We start from the raw sequence: 19,982 nt of genomic DNA, 5'->3' as shown, positions 1-19,982 counted from the left end.
AAAAGAAAAATTCTCCAATTCCTTTCTTAAATTTGAGCAAGCACACGGGGAGTATTTTGTTAGTGGATAGACCAGTAGAGTTGTGCAATGATTTTCACGCAATCATTTGTCAAGAATAATCAAACATTAACTCAATCATTTCAGAACCCAAATCATGATTTTTAAGTTATAACTGCTTCTAAATTATATTCCGAGAAAAAGTGCTAAGAATAAATTGTAATTGAGATTACAAATAAAAAAATTTGAAAAAAATAATAATAATTGGCACATTTAATATAATGTTAGATAAATTTAATTATATTTTTTAGAAATGAATTTTTTAAATTTTTAAATAGGATGATCATTTTTTTTAGTAATTACGATGAAAAACATGGTCTTGAAACCTATATATATATATATATATATAATCACTTCATGTTTCGTAACTCTTTGGACGCTCAAGTTAGTGTCTCTAAAATGACTTTTTTTTAATTTTTTTCCTAATATTATAACTAATTTTTTCACTTATATTAATTTTTATTAAATCAATTCATATTATATGTATTTATAAAAAAATCATATTGTATATATATTTTTTTTAAAAAAAAAAAAACGAGTACCATTAACCGAAGGACACCAGTAAAAACGGACAAATGGAAAGGAAGCAAAAGTGCAGAAAGCCAATCTAAAAAGCATGGCGTCTCTTTCGTCACCGAATTGGCTGTCAACATCCTAGCAATACCAGCTTCTCTTGGCGTCAACATCCTAGCAATACCAGCTTCTCTTCCAACGAGCCAAGCCTTCACATTTTTAAATCCAAGATTAGCACTAACACCCCTTCTCCTTCAACTTCTTTAGGCAGCAGGAGAAGCAGAAACTAGCATCAACATGTTCTCTGCTGCAACAAAAACAACAACAACAGCTAAAAGAAGAAGAGCTACTGTAACTCTGATTGTACCTTTCATGAACTATTGGGTTTAATTCTTTTTGTTGAATTAGCAATTTTCTTAAAATTATTCATTTTGGGTTCGATTGTTTTTTGTCAAATTGTTGCAGTTTTTGCCTTGGAGAAGTACCATGTGGAACTGGAACTAAAAGAAGATAAGCTATATTCAATATGGCATTTACTGCTCTTACATTCCCGGCAATTGCTTCTACTGAATTGGCAGCAACCGGTAAAAAGTATTAGTGATTTTTCGTGATGGTGTTCTTACGTTAATGTTTATATTTGAATTTTTTTTTTAGCATATATTCTAATTAAAGGAAATATATAACTGCTGAATTTCAAGTGTGGCAGAGGACTTCCGTGTTTAAACAGATGATGTGAACAAGTTCAAGATATCTATTCCCCAGCCAAGTTACATTGATTCTGAATTTTTTGATCTCTGTATATATAAGTAGCAGGTGATGTAAAAACTCAGGAATGGTGGTGGGGTTACTAAATTTAAATTCTGTTTTACAATATTATTGCAGTTTGTCGATGAAGAATCGGTGAAATTTGGCACCAAGATCCGGAAGTGTATGAAAACTCTTCGTTTACATGGTCTCAAGTTCTTGTCTTCGAAATATTAAAGCTTCTGTGACAACTTGGAGATAAAAGATTTCAGGTACCACCTGAAATGCCAGTACTATTTGGTTCTGCAGGCTGTTCCATCCTTCAGGTTTATTTGATGACATAAACTACCTGTAAACCAGGTATCATTCTTTCATTTTCTTCTTTGGCCGCTATATGTTAAAAATTCTGGAGTAATCACATTCGATTCGCATGAATCTGCTACTCGCGAAGAGAGCTTCTTAAAAAAGCATCATGTTAGATTTGGACATAGACTCACAGCAAAGACAACTTTTGTTGAGGTCAAAGAAAGAAGATTGAATCACTGTTTTTGGTTTTTTAACTTCGACTATCAAATAAATATAAAGGGTATGTATGTAGGTATAGATGTGGAGTTCAAGATTTTACCTTGAAAACAACAATGTAGTAGAAATCCCTTTGCTTTGCTAAAAATGGAATTCAAAATCCAGCTTATTCCACAAATCCTTTAAGCACAAAAGCCCTTTCATCAACAAAAGTTTTGTATAATTGAAGATAATTGTGCTGGCATTCGCTCACACATGGAAGGTTTAAGAACTGGTCTCATTGGTCATGCCTTCCAATCAGGCCAATGAAGATGGCCACTTAATGGTAAAATAATTAATAAGAGAGTTTACCGGACTCGGATTACCAAATCTTAGGTGACGCGATTGCAGAAACTATGTAATTAACGGAAGAAATATGGTCCTGGATGGCAAGCATCAAGAAGCATCTTGCAGGCTATAAGGATGTCCATAGCTTTGGAGCGACAATGATTGATCTTTCAATTCGCTGGAGTTCTTTTGCTACTTCTATCATCAGTGGCCTATCTTCTCGTGAAAAAGGATTGGTGCATCTCAAGGCTACTTCAAGGAATGCTTGCTGTTGTTGCTGATCAATTGCTTCTCCCCTTTTTCCCCTAATCCTAGGATCCACAATTTCATTTACCTGATCCTCTTCATCCAAGTCTTTCGCATAATGTATCACAAAGATTTCCTCTTGAATTGTTATTCGTCCAGTAAGAAGAACGAGCAGAAGCACCCCAAAGCTGTAGACATCGGTCTTCTCTGTAACAAAACCAGTTCGTAAATAAACAGGATCCAGGAAAAACAATGTCCCTGAAACCTCCTCTTCGACTTTTGATTCCCCTTCAGGGATTGATATGGAGAGAGAGAAATTAGAGAGTTTGGCATCATAATTCTGGTTGAGGAAGATATTTTGAGGCTTTATGTCTCTGTGGATGGTTGGCCTGGGAAATGCAGTGTGGAGATATGTCACTGCATTTGCAATTTCCTTGGCAATTTTCAATCTGGTTCCCCAAGTTAACGATCCATCCTGAATAAGTCTTTCCAGACATCCAATTCCTGGATATTCAAAAACTAGAGCTGGACCTGCTGGGATCTCCAAACAGCAACCTAACAGCTTGAGAACCTTGTTGTGGCTGCTCATCTGCGACGAGACCACGATGTCACGGTAGACCTCTTTAGTGCAGCGCGTAAAGCTCTTGATGAAAACAAGGCGCTGTTCAAGAATTCCTTCGTACCATTTAAATTCAAAATCTTCTAAATCTGTGAGAATTTCAAGAGAAAGGCTTGGATGGTAGTCATCTATGGCTTTTTGGAGTTGGTTGAGAGAGAAGTTCATGATAGGATTGGATCTACCATTACAAAAAGCAGTCAGCTCTTCCAATAGCTCACCTCCACGATCCAAAAACATCCTCTGCCTTTCCCTTTTATGCATTTTCTTATCCAAACGTATCCTCCGGCCTTTTCTCTCCATCTCTTTCTCCCCTTTCACCACAATTCAGCTTAACTGAAATATCACTACGTTATATATCTCACAATTTCTTCTTTCATTTGCACCTTTTTAGTTGATCACAGGATGGTGCAGAGGAGAGAAACCTCGGGGAAACTGCCTGCCCCCGCCGCCCCCCAGCCAAAGTCAAGAAAGACAATCGTGTTAGAAATTTACTTTGTATACAAGCCACTCATGATGATGATAATGATAATTGAAATGCTAGGGAAATTTCCAAATCTGTTTCTCAACTAGCTAGTTATTAAAAAAATGGATTATTTAGCTTATTGATTAAACGAGTATATTTCCTTTTTTGATTATTTAGGTTCAAATCTAAAATTAATATCCACTATGATTTATTAAATTTATTTAAATATATCAAACAATTTGAGAGAACATCTTTAAGATCGTTTGAAGCACCGAAATGTCCTTTCTTGTATAATTTCTTGACTGATCCTCGTAATGCTCTTCGAAGTTGCAGTTAGATTCTCTAGAATTTCTATTGTTGAATGAATTCTTCTTCTTCTTCTTCTTTTTTTTTTTAATTATAATTACTTCTTTCAGTTGTAAAAGAAAATAACTAAAAGCGCAGAGCCTTTATACATTGAGAACCCATTTTGAAGTAGAGTAACTTTTCTTTCTAGGTATTTTATTAAAATTACATTTACCTTTAAAAAATATTAAAATGATTTTTTTATTTTTTTATAATTTTAATATGCTAATGTAAGAAAAAACTAAAAATTTACCTTAATATATTTTTAAATAAAAAATATTTTTAAGAAATACTTTATATATTAATATCAAACACACACTAAGATAGTGTTTGATTATTGTCTCAAAACAATAAAGACATAAATAATAGAGACCGAGGGGAATAGATAAAAAAATAATAATAATAAAGTGATGTATAAAATAAAGTGATTGTCTTTTTTTTGTTATGATAAGTAAGATAAAATAAAATATAAAAAAATATTTTACTCTTAACATGTATTGGTGTGAAACTTATATATTTTAAAAAATAATTAGATTTTTGTCTTTAGTTTATATTATGTGCTAAAATTAACAGTAACTTTAATTATAAAATTAAAATTGACTTGATGGATTGACTTGAATCCTAGATTTGATCTGAATTTAAAAAAACAGTGGAAGGATTGAATATCAAGAATTTAATTCAACACATAATAAAACATGCGTAAAAAACATGTTGAAAGTTTTTCTAGGAATAAAAAAATAATAAATATTATCTTTAGGTACATGTCCTCTATTTATATTTTATTTTAAAAATATAAAAATTCATTCCAAAATTATCCTAAAAATAGATTTATTTTTATATTTTTATTTTTATCTCTGTTTTTTTAGTCAAATATATTTTAACCTTTATTATTATCTAAAAGTGATTAAAATCCAGTGAAAATGGGCTTACAATAGGAACCCTGAGATTTTGTGGGTTTGTTGGATGTAAGAATTTTCAAAGTGTGTTGGGCCGAACTCAGTGTAGGCGGACTGTTTGTAGATGAGAAACTCAATGGGAGAGTTCTGGTTGTAGATTGGATCAACTTGCCCCCCCCTTTTAATCAAGGATGCCATGAAATTATGAATAAAACCTTAATTCGATAAAATCAATATAATTCTTAAATTGTCTTCATTTCGAAGGCCAGTTTTTGTCCTGTAAGAAAATGCAGACAAACAATTATTGATTATTGATGGACATGACCTTAAGATGATTTTTTATTATTCCCAAACAATTATTTTCACTTATTTTATACTTTCCGACTTGTGTAATTATAGCATGAGATTCATCGATCTACAGAAAATATAGTACAAGTTTGGATTGTAGAATAAGAAATGATTTTTTTTCATACACAATTCAAATACCTTAAACTAATCACAGTGTATTAGTTCAGTTGATCCCCAGCCAGTGCACGAGGGGAAGGAAAAATAAATAAAAAAGACTGTTCAGTTGCTTGAATGTTCAAGAATACAAGTGTACAGGAGGAAAAGGTTTCCTACGAGCAAAAGAATCAAAACAGAGATTCAAGAAATTGAGTTGAAAAAGAAAGCTTTTAAAGCAATTTCTTCATCTTCTTTCTTGGAAAGCTCATACGCAACTCCTCACTGTAATCTCACCGGATGAAAAACAAACAAAACAACTTGCGATGGCTGATGGAGAGGACGCAGCTACGCGGCAAAGGATTTGCTTTCTCGATCAAGACGTGATGGACCTACTTTCGGCCCGGCTCTCGTTTGCAATAAAGAGGGCTTCAGAACGCCTAACAAGCGTGAAAAGAAAGTGAGACAACGAGAGAGGAAACAAAGGTTGAGAAACGAGAGTTAATTAGGAAAGTATTATACTTCTTATAAAAATTTGTAAACAATTTTACATGATTATTTATAAGAGTTCACCAACTTTACACAAAATTCAATTTTATTAATTTTCAAATGATATAATTTTACAAGTCATATCAAAATTTATGATATCAAAATTACCATACGCCACAAACAAAAATAAATTAGTTGCTAGTAAGTTGTGACATAAATTCCAGATTGCTTTGCTATACACCGATTTTTTGTGACCTGAGATTGAAAATATGGAGGTCTCATAAGGAAAATAAATTAACATTTGATTTATATAAAGATTGAATACATCAATCAGTTTTTGCATTTTCATCCCCTCGTTCCTCTGCTTTCAGTGTTGAACCACGTTCGTCGATTTTTGTTGTTAAACTTCTTTTGGATAAAACGCTGAGCTGGTCAGCAAAGAGTAGGTTCTTCATTTGGTCCAGCTGCTGCCACTCTTTCTCCATCTGCAAATCCAACTCCTCAAACCGAAGAATCTTATCTTGAATCTCTTTCATCTGCAAAACCTTGAGATTGTTAATAACCATCTACACGTTCAAGAGTGAAAAAGGTAAGGATAAAGAATCCTGTGCACCTGAACTTCTGTAATCCTGGAAACTGCTCTCTCCACATCCAACTCTTCCTTCTCCAGAAGTGAATTCGCATCCAAACAAGCTTTTACTGAAGCATTTAGATTGGTGTCACCATTTGATGCAACACCAGAATCTGTACCCAGAAAACAAAAACTCATTATGTTATGAGAGTTGGATGGTCTAGATAAATTAACATTCCTGATCATAGCATGACTGAGCGCAACAACTCTTTAATTAGGTGATGTATGGAAGATATAAAAATATTGATTGGCAAATGTAACAAGGATATTGACAAATGAACTTCCTTTCATTGATTAATTTGAACGGGTTTTATCTATCAATCTTGCTCTTTGCTACAGATACAGCAAAAGGACTCACTCAGTACTTGAGTCTTGACTAAGATTCCATTATTTAGATAGGATATGGACGACAATTTGTAGGCTTATCGCTCACAATCTAAGTAAATTGTGTAAACCCCCTTGAAAACTAGTAAAGATGATTAGAATATTCCCAACTAACCAAACCCTAGCTTTTCATAATAACAAAAGCATAAAGCCTAGAGAATCTATTTCACATCAGTGCACCAACGCTATATTTTGGAGAAGCTGATCATACCTAGGTGTTTTGTAACCCTGGAAACAAATTCAAGACTGCCTTTACTTCCTCCATATTCCACCTCAGTCAAAGTAGTTACAGCTGCTCGAGCCGCAGCTTCTGCAACCTCTGTGCCCGCCAAAGCTGATAAAAAAGCAGCCTGAGAAAATTTCAAATAAATATATCAGTACATATTTGACATAAAATTAAAAAAAAAAAAATGCACTACATGGATTCACACCACAACAAAATTGAAACCAAGTATAATGCAAATCAAAGTTGATTATTAACCGTATGTTCAAGGAAGCACAGGAAGAAAATTATACCAGGTTACTTTTAATTATTGTTTGAAGATCAAAAATAGTCTCAGGGACAATATTTTTGTTGCACAGGATGTGGTCAAGTTTTGGTCAACCAAGTGGTTCCTAAACCAATTAAATCCAGCACACATACGTCTAAATCTCAAATTTTTATGAATTTTGATTGAAAATGCCTCCTCTTCTTCTTCTTTTTTCTTTTTTTTTTGTAGCCATGGTCCTTTCATTTTTTTCTGAGACAAACATTTTTGGTAAAATTCTTCAGTACTTTCAAACTTAAAAATGAATGGAAGACCATACCTGAGCCATTATTGGGTTGCTTGCATCCACAAGAGGTGAGAGATGTATTTTTTTACTTGGGGATGGAGAACCATTACCATTTGGTCCAGATTCATCATCATCACAGTCCTTTATTTGGTTATACTTGCTGTCAACATCCCCTACGTCTGTATAATCAGTAAAAACCTCTCCAAAAGGAAGCTTGATAAAATGAGTAATGCAGTCCTTCTCACTTCTACCACCAACATGTTGCGCAACCTTCTTCCAGTCATCCCTATAATGCATAACAGCTTCAAGAAGATGCAAGGTCTCTTTCTCTGTCCAATCTGTCCTTGCCTCTTCACTTATCTCCACCCGCCTGAAATCCGATGAACTGACACCAACCCGGTAGTTTCCACGCACATAGCACCGGGCACAAAGAGTTATATCATACTGTATAACATTAACAAACAGTAAATAATGATCCAAACCATTCATATCCCATCTCATCCATACATTAGCTTACACAAAAAAACTCAAACACCACTGTCCGACATTAACATCCAATTATTACATAACACACAGGCATGTTCTCTAGACATTGAATTAAACCAAGCATTGCATCAAAATTCAAAATCAAGAAAACAAAGACAACATCAATCCCTAGATCGAAAAAAGCATTTGCTAGAACAAGAGAAAGTTACCTTATCGCAAAAGAAGCAAGCAATGCTACAGAGAGACTTACAACCACTGCACAGTCTCTTACAATTGTCCTTATTATTACTAGCATTAGCATCACCGGCAGTCCCTCCATCACCACCACCACCACCACCGGCGGGCGAAGCAGCAGTCTTGGAAGAAGAATCCTTGCCATCTTCCCACTTCAAATGCTTATTCAAAGGGGAGTAATTGATCAAACCCCAAGCATCCAAGAAATCAAAAACCCTACGAATGGACCCCACATCGCCAACGAGAGTCTTCCTGATTTCAGTAAAAGTGAGCTTAGCGGAAGGGTTTTTCCTGGATTGGGAGATGATTGAGTTCCTGTAGTACTTGTAAACACTAGGGTTTTTCGAAGGCGATCGCGAATCGAAGAATTCTGGGAGGAATCGGACCTCGCATTCGTGTATGTTGTCCCATGAAAACCAGCCTATAAAAAAACAAAAAATAATTAATTCAAATATAATGCAATCATTTAGGGATGATAGATAAGGGGTTTTGGAGGACTTACGGGAGTAGCTAGGGATGTGGACGACGTCGGGTTCGGAGGAAGGAGGAGGTGGTTGTGGTGGTCGGGGAGATGGGGCGGCGGCGGTGGGAGGTTGAATCTCGGGTTTGACGGGAGAGGATAGAGGAATTTTGGGGTGGAGAGATGGTGGTGCGGGTGATACTGAGGCCATGACTGCCAGGCGCTCGAATGAGAGAGAGAGAGAGAGAGCGCTCTGCTGTCGCTGAAGGTGGCAATTTTTTAACGAGTCGTAATTTCTTTCTTTATGTTCTAACGGGCACGCTCCTAGCTTTTGAGGATAGCAAGTGGTGTGCTGTTCTCCTCCCGTTAAAGCGACGTCGTTTGGTGTTCATCCAATGACTGAATTATAAAATGATGAGGAATTAGTTATGACTTAGTCCTTGTATTAGAATAAATTAATTTATCCCTGTAATTTTAAAAATAATCAAATATTTGTTATCAGTATTTTAATATTACTTGTTTTAATATATTCTTTTTTTTCTTGTTAATTATTCCATCCATTCTTTTTTTTCTTTTTATATTTATCAAAATAAATAATAGAATGAACCAAGAAGTTATACATAAATTTATACATACATATATAGTTTATAGTTTCAAGATATATATATATCTTGAAACTATAGACTATATATGTATGAACCAATTGATTATTTTTTCTAAATTATATATTAATTTATGATAATTATTTAGCACCTTCTCCTCTATCTCATATGAATGTATTTGTTAATATGGTAGTGGTTATTGTTGTGATTTAAAAAAAAACATTTTATAAAAAATATTTTTAATAAAAATTAATTTGAAAAACTATATAAATGAAATTAAAATTGAATAAAAAATAAATTAATATATTTAGATAAGAATATTTTTGGAATTGAGATTATAAAATAATTTTTTTAAAATATATTAATATTAATAATTTTTAATTTAAATATTATAATAAAATAATTTTTTAAAAATATATTAATATTAATAATTTTTAATTTAAATATTATAAATTTAACTATTACTATTACATCATAAAATAAATAATACTTTATATAAAATATTTTTTGTTATTCCATTAAATTTTTTAAGAACACAACAATATTAAAAATAAAATTAAAATTACAATTAAATTCTGCAAATACTACGATTTCCATCTAATTTATATAATTTTATTAAATAATATTTAACACTAGTTTTTAAAATAAAATATAATTAAAAAAATATTTTTTATTTTATTAAATCAAATTTAATTCAATGCATTTAATATTATTAAATAATATTTAACACTAGTTTTTAAAATAAAATATAATGAAAAAAATATTTTTTATTTTATTAAATCAAATTTAATTCAATGCATTTTTAACCTTAAACCAATCCACTTCAGCTGTAACAGTGGAGCGCTGTTCCAGCTCCACTGTTCTTAAACAATGGCTCTACTATTTATGAGTTTTTATAAGTTTTGTGGGCACAAGAATCTTCTTGTAATCTGTAGTTTGACCACGGTTAATAGCAGGTACTACAAGTAGAAAATTGTGTTTGGAACATTACCAAATATTTATTTTGTTGTGATTACTTCAAATACATAAACAACCACGCAAACAAATGAACCACATGAGTGTTGGTTTGGCAACACGCAGTTTGACAATTCACAAATCCCAATTTTATAGAGCCAAACACACAAGGCAAATTGTTGAGCCACCAACATGCAAATAAATGGATTCGACCATGTAGCACATTCTTGTGAATGGGGAATCAGTTCCGTACAATGTACACTTCGCTTACCTTTATACGCAGTTTCTTCTCTCCCTCCTGTTGCTTGAAGGGGCCAAAACGCTGGAACCAAAGTTCATGGACAAGATATTTGGGCAGACCTTGAAAGGAGACGACTGTCCACACAAGTTTTTTTTTTTTTTTGAAATTAAATATACGTGAAGCTTCCCCCATGTTTTGAGGTCTGCTTTCCATATGATCCGAATTACAAAGACTTGAGAGCCCAAAAAAAGGGAGAACCGCTAGTACTAGTATGAACAAAGTACCAGTGATGGTTAAATACAATGCAGGACACCGACACAGACACGAGACTACCTCTACACCCAAATGCTGGGACTACTAGACTATAAAAGAATCATATGTTGATTCTAACATGATGGTTTCTTTTTACGGTTTCTTATTATTCCTATGATATGGCTGCCAGGAACCAATTCCAGCATCCATAAAATGCATTGCTGCCTGTTACTCTTCCTGAGTTTTGGCAGCATACAAGAGTTTTCTATACACTAGGGTAAAGGAAGAATTTCCCATATCCCTTCTCCACCCGTTCAGGGTGGCTCAGATCCCCCTCGACTTCTCTGGTGAGCATGATTATGTATGACCTGCACAACATCAAATCTGTAAGATTAATACTTTCCATGCAATTATCTCAAGGGCCTCATGCTACATGAAAACCACCGAGAACGATGGCATAGTTTCAGTAATATAGTTTCAAAAAAAGGTTGATACTGGACTCCAGCAAAGTAAAGGGGATGGTTTATGCCTTCACAGTATGGTTTGATACTCACCAAATTCGAGATTTACTTCCTAAATAAAAATAGGGTAGTAATTTTAAGTACCTTAGTTTCTAGTTCAGTACAGGACAAGCTCTCATTTAGCAGTAAATATGCATGCTTACAGAAAACTCAAAGATTGTACCTCTAGAATGCAAGGTAAATAGTTTGCAAGGCTAGATTCGAAGCCCGCCACTCAAGTAGCAGTTCCGCTGCTCTTAGTCCTGCTGCAGTCTTAAGGATACCTAAGATTGAAAAACAATCGGTCCATGTTACAACATAATGGTGGCAGCATAGGTCTGAAAACATTGTGCACTTCCCATGGCCATTTGATGCCACTCACCTTGATCAGCTCCTCACCCAGTGGTTTGGTCAGAACCGCTACTATGCATATATTGCGGAGAAGGAGCGGGAACAATAAACTGTTGCTGTGCTGGAACAGCTGCAGCTATACCTGCAAACCAATGCATTTCCTCAATCAGGTTTACCAGTGTGGTTATTTTTTTATGCAACATTCATCAGTTAATTGCATAACAATGCCACTTCTTTGGTAGGATTTTTTACCCTCCCTTTATCATCGAAAGTTTAAGAAGATTATTAGTCCCCTCCTCAAAGGGTTCTACTTGTTTCTGAGCCCACGACAGGCACCATTTCAATAGTTTCTCTCTGTGAAGGGAATTTCCCCTCACTTTCACAACTAATTTCTTAGCACTTTTGATCAGGAAGTCAATTTATGATGCCAAAAGTAGCTGTGAAAAATATAGACGACATCAGACATCAGCTAGTTTTCTCATGTCCTAGACATTTGAATGGAACAGTGAAGAGATTTTGAGCTGAAATGTTAACCTGTAGGATATGGTGCTTGAATCGTTGGCAAAGGTGAAGTTGTCATTGCATTGACACCTGGCCCACCAAACTGCATAATATGATGACCCGGCACAGCATATCCTTGCATTGTTGTATAACCATGACCTCCAGGAACATTTTGACCGAACTGCCCATAAGGATACATGCCTGTGTTCACTGTTCCAGGAACTCCATATATCTGAAGGTACTGCTGACCAGCAGCATAAGGGTTGTAAACACCCTGCTAGTAGGAAGAAAGCAGCAATAATCAGTATCAAGTCATCTTGGTAGTTTTAAGACAGTTTAAAAACCCAAGAAAAAGTTTCTAATTCCTGTCACCATTTACCTGTTGATAAACATATTCGGGTCCATATGCTGCATAGCTGAATAGATGAACCAACCATAGAGATGGCAAAACGATCAGTATAGGGAAAGGAATTTTACATAGAAATCATATTACATGGAGAAAACAAAGTAAACATGTTATCAACACTGAACGAATCCAGGATTTTTCAAGCAAACTACATGGTTACTTCTCCTAAAAATGAGCTCTCTCTCAAATATGTCCAAAGGATAAATGCACAGTGCGATGGGCACCACACCCCAAAAACTAATGTTTCCAGTTTATTTTCTTTTCTATATACACATTTCAAACCATGACTGTGATCTTGCCTGTTCAATAAACAATGAGCTGGGGCACATATCCTCTGCAACTACCACTTTTTGCATTCCTGCAATTACCAATCACACCATGTCACATCACTGTAACTTGGACAAAAGGAACCCCGAATTCTAGGAAACAGACTTACTTCTAGAGCAGCTAGAAATCTCTAACTGACGTTCAATGATGTGATTGGTGTGTATATGAATAGCCACTTACAAGGGAGCTGGGAAATGTAAAAAAGAGAAAGTAGTTGCAAAGGACATATACCCAATCTAACTTGAAAACCGTGGCCACTCTATCCATAGTTTCATTCGCTTCACAACATAGGTTGATGAGTAAATGCAGAGCATACGAGGAGCAATAAAGACTACTTCTAGAGTTGAAGTTAGGGTTCTGCCTATATTAAAGTAGACATCAGTATTGCGAACAATAGAAACCACGCCTAAAATTTAACCATGACCCATCAAACAAATTTTAGTCAACTAGCCTAAAAAACAGATATTTACAAATTAACAATGAGCTGACATAAAACTCCATACTGAACTCTACTAAATTCTAAGCGCAACTCCTGGGAAAGTTAGCAGGAATTGACAGGAAACAAAATATGGCATTGCCATAGCGTCTTTAAAAAGCCAACCAGATACGTAAATGCAAAAATGAATACAAGACTTCAGATAACACATAAATAAGGAGGACAAAGAATTAAAAAAAAAAAATTCCTTTAAATAAGGAGGACAAAGAATTAAAAAAAATAATTCCTTCACATATCATGAAATTGAATTTGATACTTTGTACCAGCCAAATTGAGGAAACTTTTTAACTGCAACAAGTATAATTATTGTTTACTTTGGAATGTAGCATAAAACCTACCCATATGGATGATACATCAAGCCTTGTTGGTAGCCATAAGAAACTGGTTGCTGGTAGCCAAAACTTCCAACATAAGTCCCTCTGGGGGTCTGCACACTTGCAATGTATGGGGCAGCTGGTCTCAGACGTCCAACTAGAAACAAAGCAGCACGCAGAGGAAATTAGCCCGCATAAAACTAAAGAATTGAATCATATTGGCTTTCAATATTCCTTATCCAGTACAAAATTGTTCTTGCATTTAGAAAAACCGATACCATAAGGCACTGGTGGCCGAGGTCGACCAAGTGAAGCCAAATTACAGTTAGCCCGTCTCCCGTCGATCATCGGATTAGGATCAGCACAGGCTCTCCTAGCTGCCTCTGGTTCTCGGAAAGTTACCTACACCCTCCACACAAATACAATTCAAAAACCCATGTCATTCTTCATCCATCAAATAAAAACACAAGCCATTTATCCACAATGGAAAAAATCCAGAATTTAACAGCTATCTAGATCACCTTTAATCATCAAAATAAGAACAAGATAACCTTTATCAAAACAACTATTAATCAAGCATGAGTAAGTGAATAAGTAAATACTAACAAAACCATAGCCTTTTGATCGGCCAGTGTTCTTATCGGTGATCACCACAGCCTCAAGAATATCACCAAACTGCTCGAAATAACGACGCATGGTCTCGCTCTGGGTCTCCCAAGCAAGCCCCCCAACAAAGACCTTAGTATAAGTTGTATCTCCAAATGGAGAATTCATGTATTGAAACCCTGAGCTTGAGCTCGATCCCGAGCTAGGACCCGGAACCGCTTGATAAGCCATATTGACAATTGAATTCAATTCAAACAACAAAACCCAAAAAGAGAAACACGAGAAGAAGAAGCAAGAAAAGGCTAGTTCAAAATTCAAAATTTTTATAAGATTCGGAGAATAAAAAGGAAGGGAAAGAAGAGGGTGCTAAGAAGTGACATGCTGGCTTAAAAGAGAAACCCCAGAATTTGATGAGATATACTGAGAATCCATTGAATTCTAAAGGGATCAAGAAACAGGAGTGTTGTTTTTGACAAAGATCGGAAAGCAAAGTGATGGGGTTGAATAGGGGAAGAAAGAATCACAATCACAATAAAAGGAAGAAAGTGAAAAGGGGAAAGAAAAAGAAACCCTAGAGTTGAAGTGGGGTGAGGTCGGTAGGATGGAAAACAGAGAGAGAAGGGAGAGTTGGACTTGTGTTGTGTGGGAAAATAAAAGTTGGATGGTCAATACTCGATATACTACAGAGAAAGAGAGGGTACTGTGTCAAAAAAGAAAGGAAAAGGAAGAATCTTTTCTAGGAGGGTGATACTAATAGTATTGACAGGAGTAAATATTTATTGATGATGTTGGTGGGGATGGAGAGGGGGTTGGGGAGTGGGGGGGCGAGGAGGAGGGGCGAGGGGCGGGGGATTCATGATTTGTTGGCTGGCCGGAGGAGGAGGAGGAGAGAGGGTGAAAATGTTAAAAAAAGAAAAGAAAATAAAAGGTGGACCCGGATGGATGTACAGACAGCCAATGTGGGCCCCACGCCCTCTCTTAATCTAATCTCCAGTGGGAAATAAATGCAGATTATTATTAAATACAATTTCTGTTCCAGCTCCCTTATTTAAGTTGGTTCCAAGGACAAGTTCTTAAGATTATTTGGAAAAAAATAAATAAATTCAAAACATGATTATCAAACCTAATTTTGATTGACCCAGCGCTATACTCAAGTTATAGGTTAAGGAGCTAATCAAATTATTTAAAAACATAATTTAATTTTAATCAAGTTAATAAACTTACAGTCAACTTTTTATTGATTTTTTTTTTTAAAACAGCCAAGTAAAGTTAGAGATTAATAGGATCTAAAAATACTTTTACCATTGATAAAAGAAGAAAAAAATACAATTCTCTCTCTCTCTCTCTCTCTCTCTCTCATATATATATATATATATATCTTAGGCAGCCATGACAAAGATTATCCTGAGCTCCTCCTGTAATAGTTTCCAAACTATATTCGATGTTTATGTCAAGGTTATTATCACAGTTTATTTTTGAAGAAGAAGATGTTTATACGATCCATCCAGTTTGATCACTGCTAATAAAACATGATTAACAAAGGTGGCAAGTGGATAAAGCTCGAGGAGATGCACGTAGCAAGAGGGGCCCTCTCTCTCACGATGGCTGTGACATGCATCATTGGTTCCTTTCATCGAGCTGGCAGGTAGGTATGCCCCTTGACCCTTAATGAGTGCCCTGCCTCGTTGTATGAATTCTTCCCCTCCTAATGTTGCCCTCGTAAAGTTTGAGTTATGCTTTGACAAATAAGCTTCAATTAATGTCTTTTTCCCCATATAATTTTGTTATTCCATATCTAAATTATTTAAAAGATGTCAGCTAGAAATATAAATATATCTGGTCAGAGGGGTAAAAGATAAAAACTTAAATTGAATGTTCAAGGAATGGAAGAGGCATGGTGGTACCATGGTAATGGGAATCCAATCCGTGTTTAAAAATACGGCAGGCGTCTTGTTGCCCTTTGATGGGAACGCGAGGGCCATTTCGCCTTCTGTGGACACGAGCCACAGGGCTGCGGTTCGGGTCCATTGGGGGCCTAATACACCTGTTATGGACCACGATTGCGGCACGGTAAGGGGCCACAGGTCCAAAAACACTTGTCTATATCATGTGCTCTTTTTTATCTTCTTCTCTGTATTCTCGTGGTTCCAGAGACATGCAATTGATTTGCAGAGACAGGACTGCAGTGGAGAACCACTTCCAAGAAAACAAAGGATGTTTCTCTTCCATGATGATGTTTTTGCTACAGCAAATGATTCTCGTTGCGTTTCAGCCATTACCTCTGAAACCATCAAGCCAAATTCTTTAATCACATACATTTTATTTTAACTTGAAGTATCTTGTTACAAATTGGAGTTTATTGTTATTTCATTCTATTTCAGAGCTTTGTCGATTAAATTATTTTGAGTTTAGATTTAACATATTCAAATTATTGGATTGAATTTATTTTTTTGATATACGTAACCCTTGAACTTAAACCAACTAATTATTTAATTAAAAAGTAATGGAACTTTTATTTGCGGCTGTTTGGGAATGTGTTTTTTTTTAATTTATTATTTTTTAAATTATTATTTTTTTATGTTTTTGAATTATTTTAATATATTAATGTTAAAAATAAATTTTTTTAAAATAAATTATTTTATTACATTTCATAATAAAAAATATTTTAAAAAGCAAATGTTACCAAACTTCTAAATACAATAACACTAAACTTTCTTTTTAATATTGCAGCCAAGGGAGTAATTGACACAACATAGCATTTTCAACTCGCATTTCAAGTTAATTATTTTAATTTTTTATAAAAATATTATACATGTAGGTTTTTTTAATATATTTAATAGTTTAAAAAAATTTAATGCAAATATAAAATTTATATAATCAAATAAATTGAAAACTATGCATGCCAATAAATAAATAAATAATTATCAACGATATCTAAAAATAAAACTTGAAAAATCGAGAGACTAATATAAATCAATATATTTAATCTCGCAAGACAACATATTTATTTAATTATATTTGTTAATTTTTTTATTCAATCAAATGATAATAAAAATATACAAACATATTACATTGATTGAATAAAATAAAATAAATATTATACAAGGCTATATATATTAAAAATATTACTTGAAAATAAATATTTTTTAAAATTAAACGTATTCAAAATAAAAAAATTATAAATGAATAAGAAAAATCCCTTTAAAAATTAAACGCATAACCAAAAAATAATAATCACTTAAAAAAATTTGTCTAAACGAAATAAAAGAGAGAAGTGATATTAAACAAAAACAAACAATCGTAAAAACTAAAATTAACTTAAAATAAAAAATCAAACCAAGTTTAAATTTATTTTTTATAAATTTTAAAGATAAAAAAAATATCTAATATAAACTCTCCTCGAAAAAAATAATTTAACATAAATAATATTTATTTTAGTGATGTAAATTTATATTAACGACATGTTTTTTTCTGTTCTACCCTGAATGAAATGATGGAACCAGCAGTTACAGGCATGCGGAATGTACTGAATGCTTGCTCCCAGGTTAAAGTGAAGAAAGTCATCGTTGTGTTGTCTATATTGGCCAAGGATCAAGTGATGAATGAGGAGTCACTGGTCTTGACTTGGGAGCTTGCGAGGTACTGTCATGCCAAGATAATAGCAGAAAAGGAAGCTCTGGAATATATGCTGCTACGTTTGAATTGTTTTTCGAAATGATTTTTTATTTATAAAGGATAAAATTAAAGGTTTTTTCAGGTACTTATGAAAATACAAGTCCACAATCTCAAGAACACATGAATTCTTACAACGAGGTTGAGCACTCAAGAAATAAACCAAGTAATCTTCAGTTTCAAAACAACTCGCAAGCTATTAGTTTTTAGCCAAATCGCCTCTCTCTTCGTAGTTCTTGACAGCATCAACAAGTGACTCCTCTAATGATCTGTATTTCCATCCTAAATTCAGCAATTTCTCTGAACTCATGTCCATTGATGGCATCCCTCCAGCAAAACTGTCATAACATGGACACAACATAATTGAGCAAGGCCACAAAGAAAAGAAGAGTACACGATTTCTTAGCATATAAAATCATGTGCTTCGGAATTGAGCAGGCCAATCGAAGGATGCTCATTATTTGTTGCCTTATTGGTGGGAATTAAGCTTGATATATAATTGATATACCTCTTGGGGTAGTTGTAATGGGGATACATTGCCTTCAACTTTTCTGCCAAATCCTGAGTTGTAATATCATGTGATGAACATATATACCTTCCCTCGGCTTCATCCTTCTCGTATATCAGCAAGAGTGCTTTTGCTGTATCGCGCACATCTACAAAAGAACGGGTTCCACTGTCTAGTGTTTCCAATCCATCTGTTTTCCATGGTAACAACATCAGTTAGCTGGATCCCAAATGCCAAGGTTACAGTTTTACACACACCCCAGCAGCTACTTGATGATACAATTCTTCAAATAGAAATTATGAAGAGAACCTTTTAAGTAACTTAGGAGGTACAAGCTACTGCTATTCATGGTTGGCTGCAACAAAGGCCCTATGATAATGGAGGGACAGATGGTCACAATTTTGAGCTCGTTCGCCTTTCCATATTCCAAAGCTTCTTTTTCTGCTTTTGTCTTGGCAAGAAAATACCATTGCTGGTTTTTATAAATGAACTTAATCAGTTAGCTTATGACAATTGAGCCAGGATACGAAATCAATGAGTGCCTATAACTTTTACAAGGTTGATTCTAGATACCTCATTTGCCTTACAAAACTCGAAGTCAGACCAAGACTCCTCATTCATCGCCTGATCCTTTGGCCAATTTGGGTTTAGCATAACAGCAGCTATCGATGACACAGCAATAACTTTCTTCACTTTAGTTCTGGAGCAAGCATTCAGTACATTCCGTGTGCCGGTTACTGCAGCTTCCAGCATCTTGTCCTGCAGAAATCTCACGTCACAACCAGCAGCTCATCAGCAAAAAGTCAATTCCGGAAATAAAAGGTGTGCTGCCTGTTAAGGAAGTGGAGAGCCTAGCCATTCAATTCTAGAAACTAGTTTTGATGTGGGCTAAGATGTCACCTTGGGATTAAGAATGCTGGCAGGATCTGTAGGAATTGGGCAAGCAACGTGAAAAACCCCGGCACATCCTGTGATTGCAGTAGAAAGACCTTCATAATCTAGCAAATCTGTCTTGAAAAGTTTCAGATTCTCTTTGGCGTTTTCCAACTTCAACAGATGTGCGTTCTTTTCATCACCTTTAAAGAGATTGAATGAACCAGAAAAAAATAAAAATGGTGAAAGCTGTAGACATTCCAAGGCCAACAGACCAGTTAAATTTGATAAACAAACTCAAAGTTCTAGCAGTCAAATGATCAGTAGCAGAAGATTAAGTTAAAGAAGTTACTTGGGTCTCTCGCAGTTCCATGAACCACATAGCCCTTTGAAAGAAGAAACTTTACCAGCCACGATGCCAAGTACCCTCCTGCACCTGTTACACACACAATTTTCTCGGACATCTTTCCTCACTCTCTCTCTCGCTCCGGATTCTGAGTTCCAATTCTCCTAAAGATGCCTGCGGACTTGGTGTACCATATTTCTTGATGACTTGTTTACTAAGTTACTAACCACCAATAAACACAAAAACAAAATGTTCAGTCATTTTGGCAATTGTTTATAATTGATACTTGAGTCAGTCAATGGCCGTCGTCAATTAAATTTTCCACCAACGACTGTTCAATTCCATCAAAATCTTCACCTGCCCAAAATCTCACGGAGATTTGAAAATGACTTGTTTGTCATA

General features: G+C 34.8%; 4 protein-coding genes and 1 long non-coding RNA gene across 7 annotated transcripts; 1 reads left to right on the top strand and 4 right to left on the bottom strand.

The window, feature by feature from the left end:
• Window positions 1-659: 659 nt before the first annotated feature.
• LOC105132803 (uncharacterized) lies at window positions 660-1,805 on the top strand. Its single transcript, XR_843646.1, has 4 exons — window positions 660-708; window positions 742-921; window positions 1,036-1,154; window positions 1,453-1,805. It is a non-coding gene; the product is annotated as an uncharacterized LOC105132803 (long non-coding RNA).
• Window positions 1,806-1,894: 89 nt separating this feature from the next.
• On the bottom strand, window positions 1,895-5,114 carry LOC105132804 (inactive serine/threonine-protein kinase At1g67470-like). The gene is made up of 2 exons (XM_011036498.1): window positions 5,058-5,114; window positions 1,895-3,460 (listed from the first exon to the last, which is right to left on the bottom strand). Exon 2 carries the CDS (start codon window positions 3,326-3,328, stop codon window positions 2,291-2,293), a length of 1,038 nt encoding a protein of 345 aa, XP_011034800.1. The 5' UTR covers window positions 3,329-3,460; window positions 5,058-5,114; the 3' UTR covers window positions 1,895-2,290.
• Window positions 5,115-5,871: 757 nt separating this feature from the next.
• On the bottom strand, window positions 5,872-8,950 carry SWI3B (switch subunit 3). Its single transcript, XM_011036497.1, has 6 exons — window positions 8,674-8,950; window positions 8,147-8,592; window positions 7,485-7,895; window positions 6,889-7,027; window positions 6,276-6,406; window positions 5,872-6,198 (listed from the first exon to the last, which is right to left on the bottom strand). Exons 1-6 carry the CDS (start codon window positions 8,840-8,842, stop codon window positions 5,989-5,991), a joined length of 1,506 nt encoding a protein of 501 aa, XP_011034799.1. The 5' UTR covers window positions 8,843-8,950; the 3' UTR covers window positions 5,872-5,988.
• Window positions 8,951-10,565: 1,615 nt separating this feature from the next.
• Window positions 10,566-15,013, bottom strand: LOC105132801 (RNA-binding protein 24-B). Of its 2 annotated transcripts, none has more exons than XM_011036495.1 (8): window positions 14,182-15,013; window positions 13,854-13,977; window positions 13,600-13,732; window positions 12,412-12,448; window positions 12,066-12,309; window positions 11,563-11,673; window positions 11,365-11,464; window positions 10,566-11,048 (listed from the first exon to the last, which is right to left on the bottom strand). In XM_011036495.1, the coding sequence occupies exons 1-6, from the start codon at window positions 14,410-14,412 to the stop codon at window positions 11,576-11,578; spliced, it is 867 nt and encodes a 288-aa protein (XP_011034797.1). In that variant the 5' UTR covers window positions 14,413-15,013; the 3' UTR covers window positions 10,566-11,048; window positions 11,365-11,464; window positions 11,563-11,575. The 2 variants fall into 2 exon arrangements, with proteins under 2 accessions (XP_011034797.1, XP_011034798.1); XM_011036496.1 differs by having other exon boundaries at window positions 12,066-12,306.
• Window positions 15,014-17,883: 2,870 nt separating this feature from the next.
• LOC105132800 (cinnamoyl-CoA reductase 1-like) lies at window positions 17,884-19,935 on the bottom strand. Of its 2 annotated transcripts, none has more exons than XM_011036493.1 (6): window positions 19,587-19,935; window positions 19,262-19,437; window positions 18,935-19,120; window positions 18,671-18,851; window positions 18,362-18,551; window positions 17,884-18,191 (listed from the first exon to the last, which is right to left on the bottom strand). In XM_011036493.1, the coding sequence occupies exons 1-6, from the start codon at window positions 19,696-19,698 to the stop codon at window positions 18,053-18,055; spliced, it is 984 nt and encodes a 327-aa protein (XP_011034795.1). In that variant the 5' UTR covers window positions 19,699-19,935; the 3' UTR covers window positions 17,884-18,052. The 2 variants fall into 2 exon arrangements, with proteins under 2 accessions (XP_011034795.1, XP_011034796.1); XM_011036494.1 differs by having other exon boundaries at window positions 18,671-18,833; window positions 19,587-19,875.
• Window positions 19,936-19,982: the final 47 nt, after the last annotated feature.

This window comes from Populus euphratica, unplaced genomic scaffold, assembly GCF_000495115.2.
Source record: "Populus euphratica unplaced genomic scaffold, PopEup_1.0 scaffold68.1, whole genome shotgun sequence".
Lineage (NCBI taxonomy): Eukaryota > Viridiplantae > Streptophyta > Magnoliopsida > Malpighiales > Salicaceae > Populus > Populus euphratica.
The sequence above is the reverse complement of the archived record's forward strand: the minus strand, read 5'-3'. Positions and strand labels throughout refer to the sequence as shown.

Excerpts from the sequence above, each read along its gene's own strand:
- SWI3B (XM_011036497.1), bottom strand. The coding sequence starts at position 8,842 with ATGGCCTCAGTATCACCCGCACCACCATCTCTCCACCCCAAAATTCCT. Across the intron at positions 8,593-8,673 it reads CCACATCCCTAGCTACTCCC|GCTGGTTTTCATGGGACAAC; the intron begins GTAAGTCCTCCA and ends GTTTTTTTATAG. Across the intron at positions 6,199-6,275 it reads CCAGGATTACAGAAGTTCAG|ATGAAAGAGATTCAAGATAA; the intron begins GTGCACAGGATT and ends AAGGTTTTGCAG.
- LOC105132800 (XM_011036493.1), bottom strand. The coding sequence starts at position 19,698 with ATGTCCGAGAAAATTGTGTGTGTAACAGGTGCAGGAGGGTACTTGGCA. Across the intron at positions 19,438-19,586 it reads TGGAACTGCGAGAGACCCAA|GTGATGAAAAGAACGCACAT; the intron begins GTAACTTCTTTA and ends ATCTCTTTAAAG. Across the intron at positions 18,192-18,361 it reads CATTACAACTACCCCAAGAG|TTTTGCTGGAGGGATGCCAT; the intron begins GTATATCAATTA and ends ATGTTATGACAG.
- LOC105132801 (XM_011036495.1), bottom strand. The coding sequence starts at position 14,412 with ATGGCTTATCAAGCGGTTCCGGGTCCTAGCTCGGGATCGAGCTCAAGC. Across the intron at positions 13,733-13,853 it reads TCGGCCACCAGTGCCTTATG|TTGGACGTCTGAGACCAGCT; the intron begins GTATCGGTTTTT and ends CTTTGTTTCTAG. Across the intron at positions 11,674-12,065 it reads TCAAGCACCATATCCTACAG|GTATAGCTGCAGCTGTTCCA; the intron begins GTTAACATTTCA and ends ATTGGTTTGCAG.
- LOC105132804 (XM_011036498.1), bottom strand. The coding sequence starts at position 3,328 with ATGGAGAGAAAAGGCCGGAGGATACGTTTGGATAAGAAAATGCATAAA.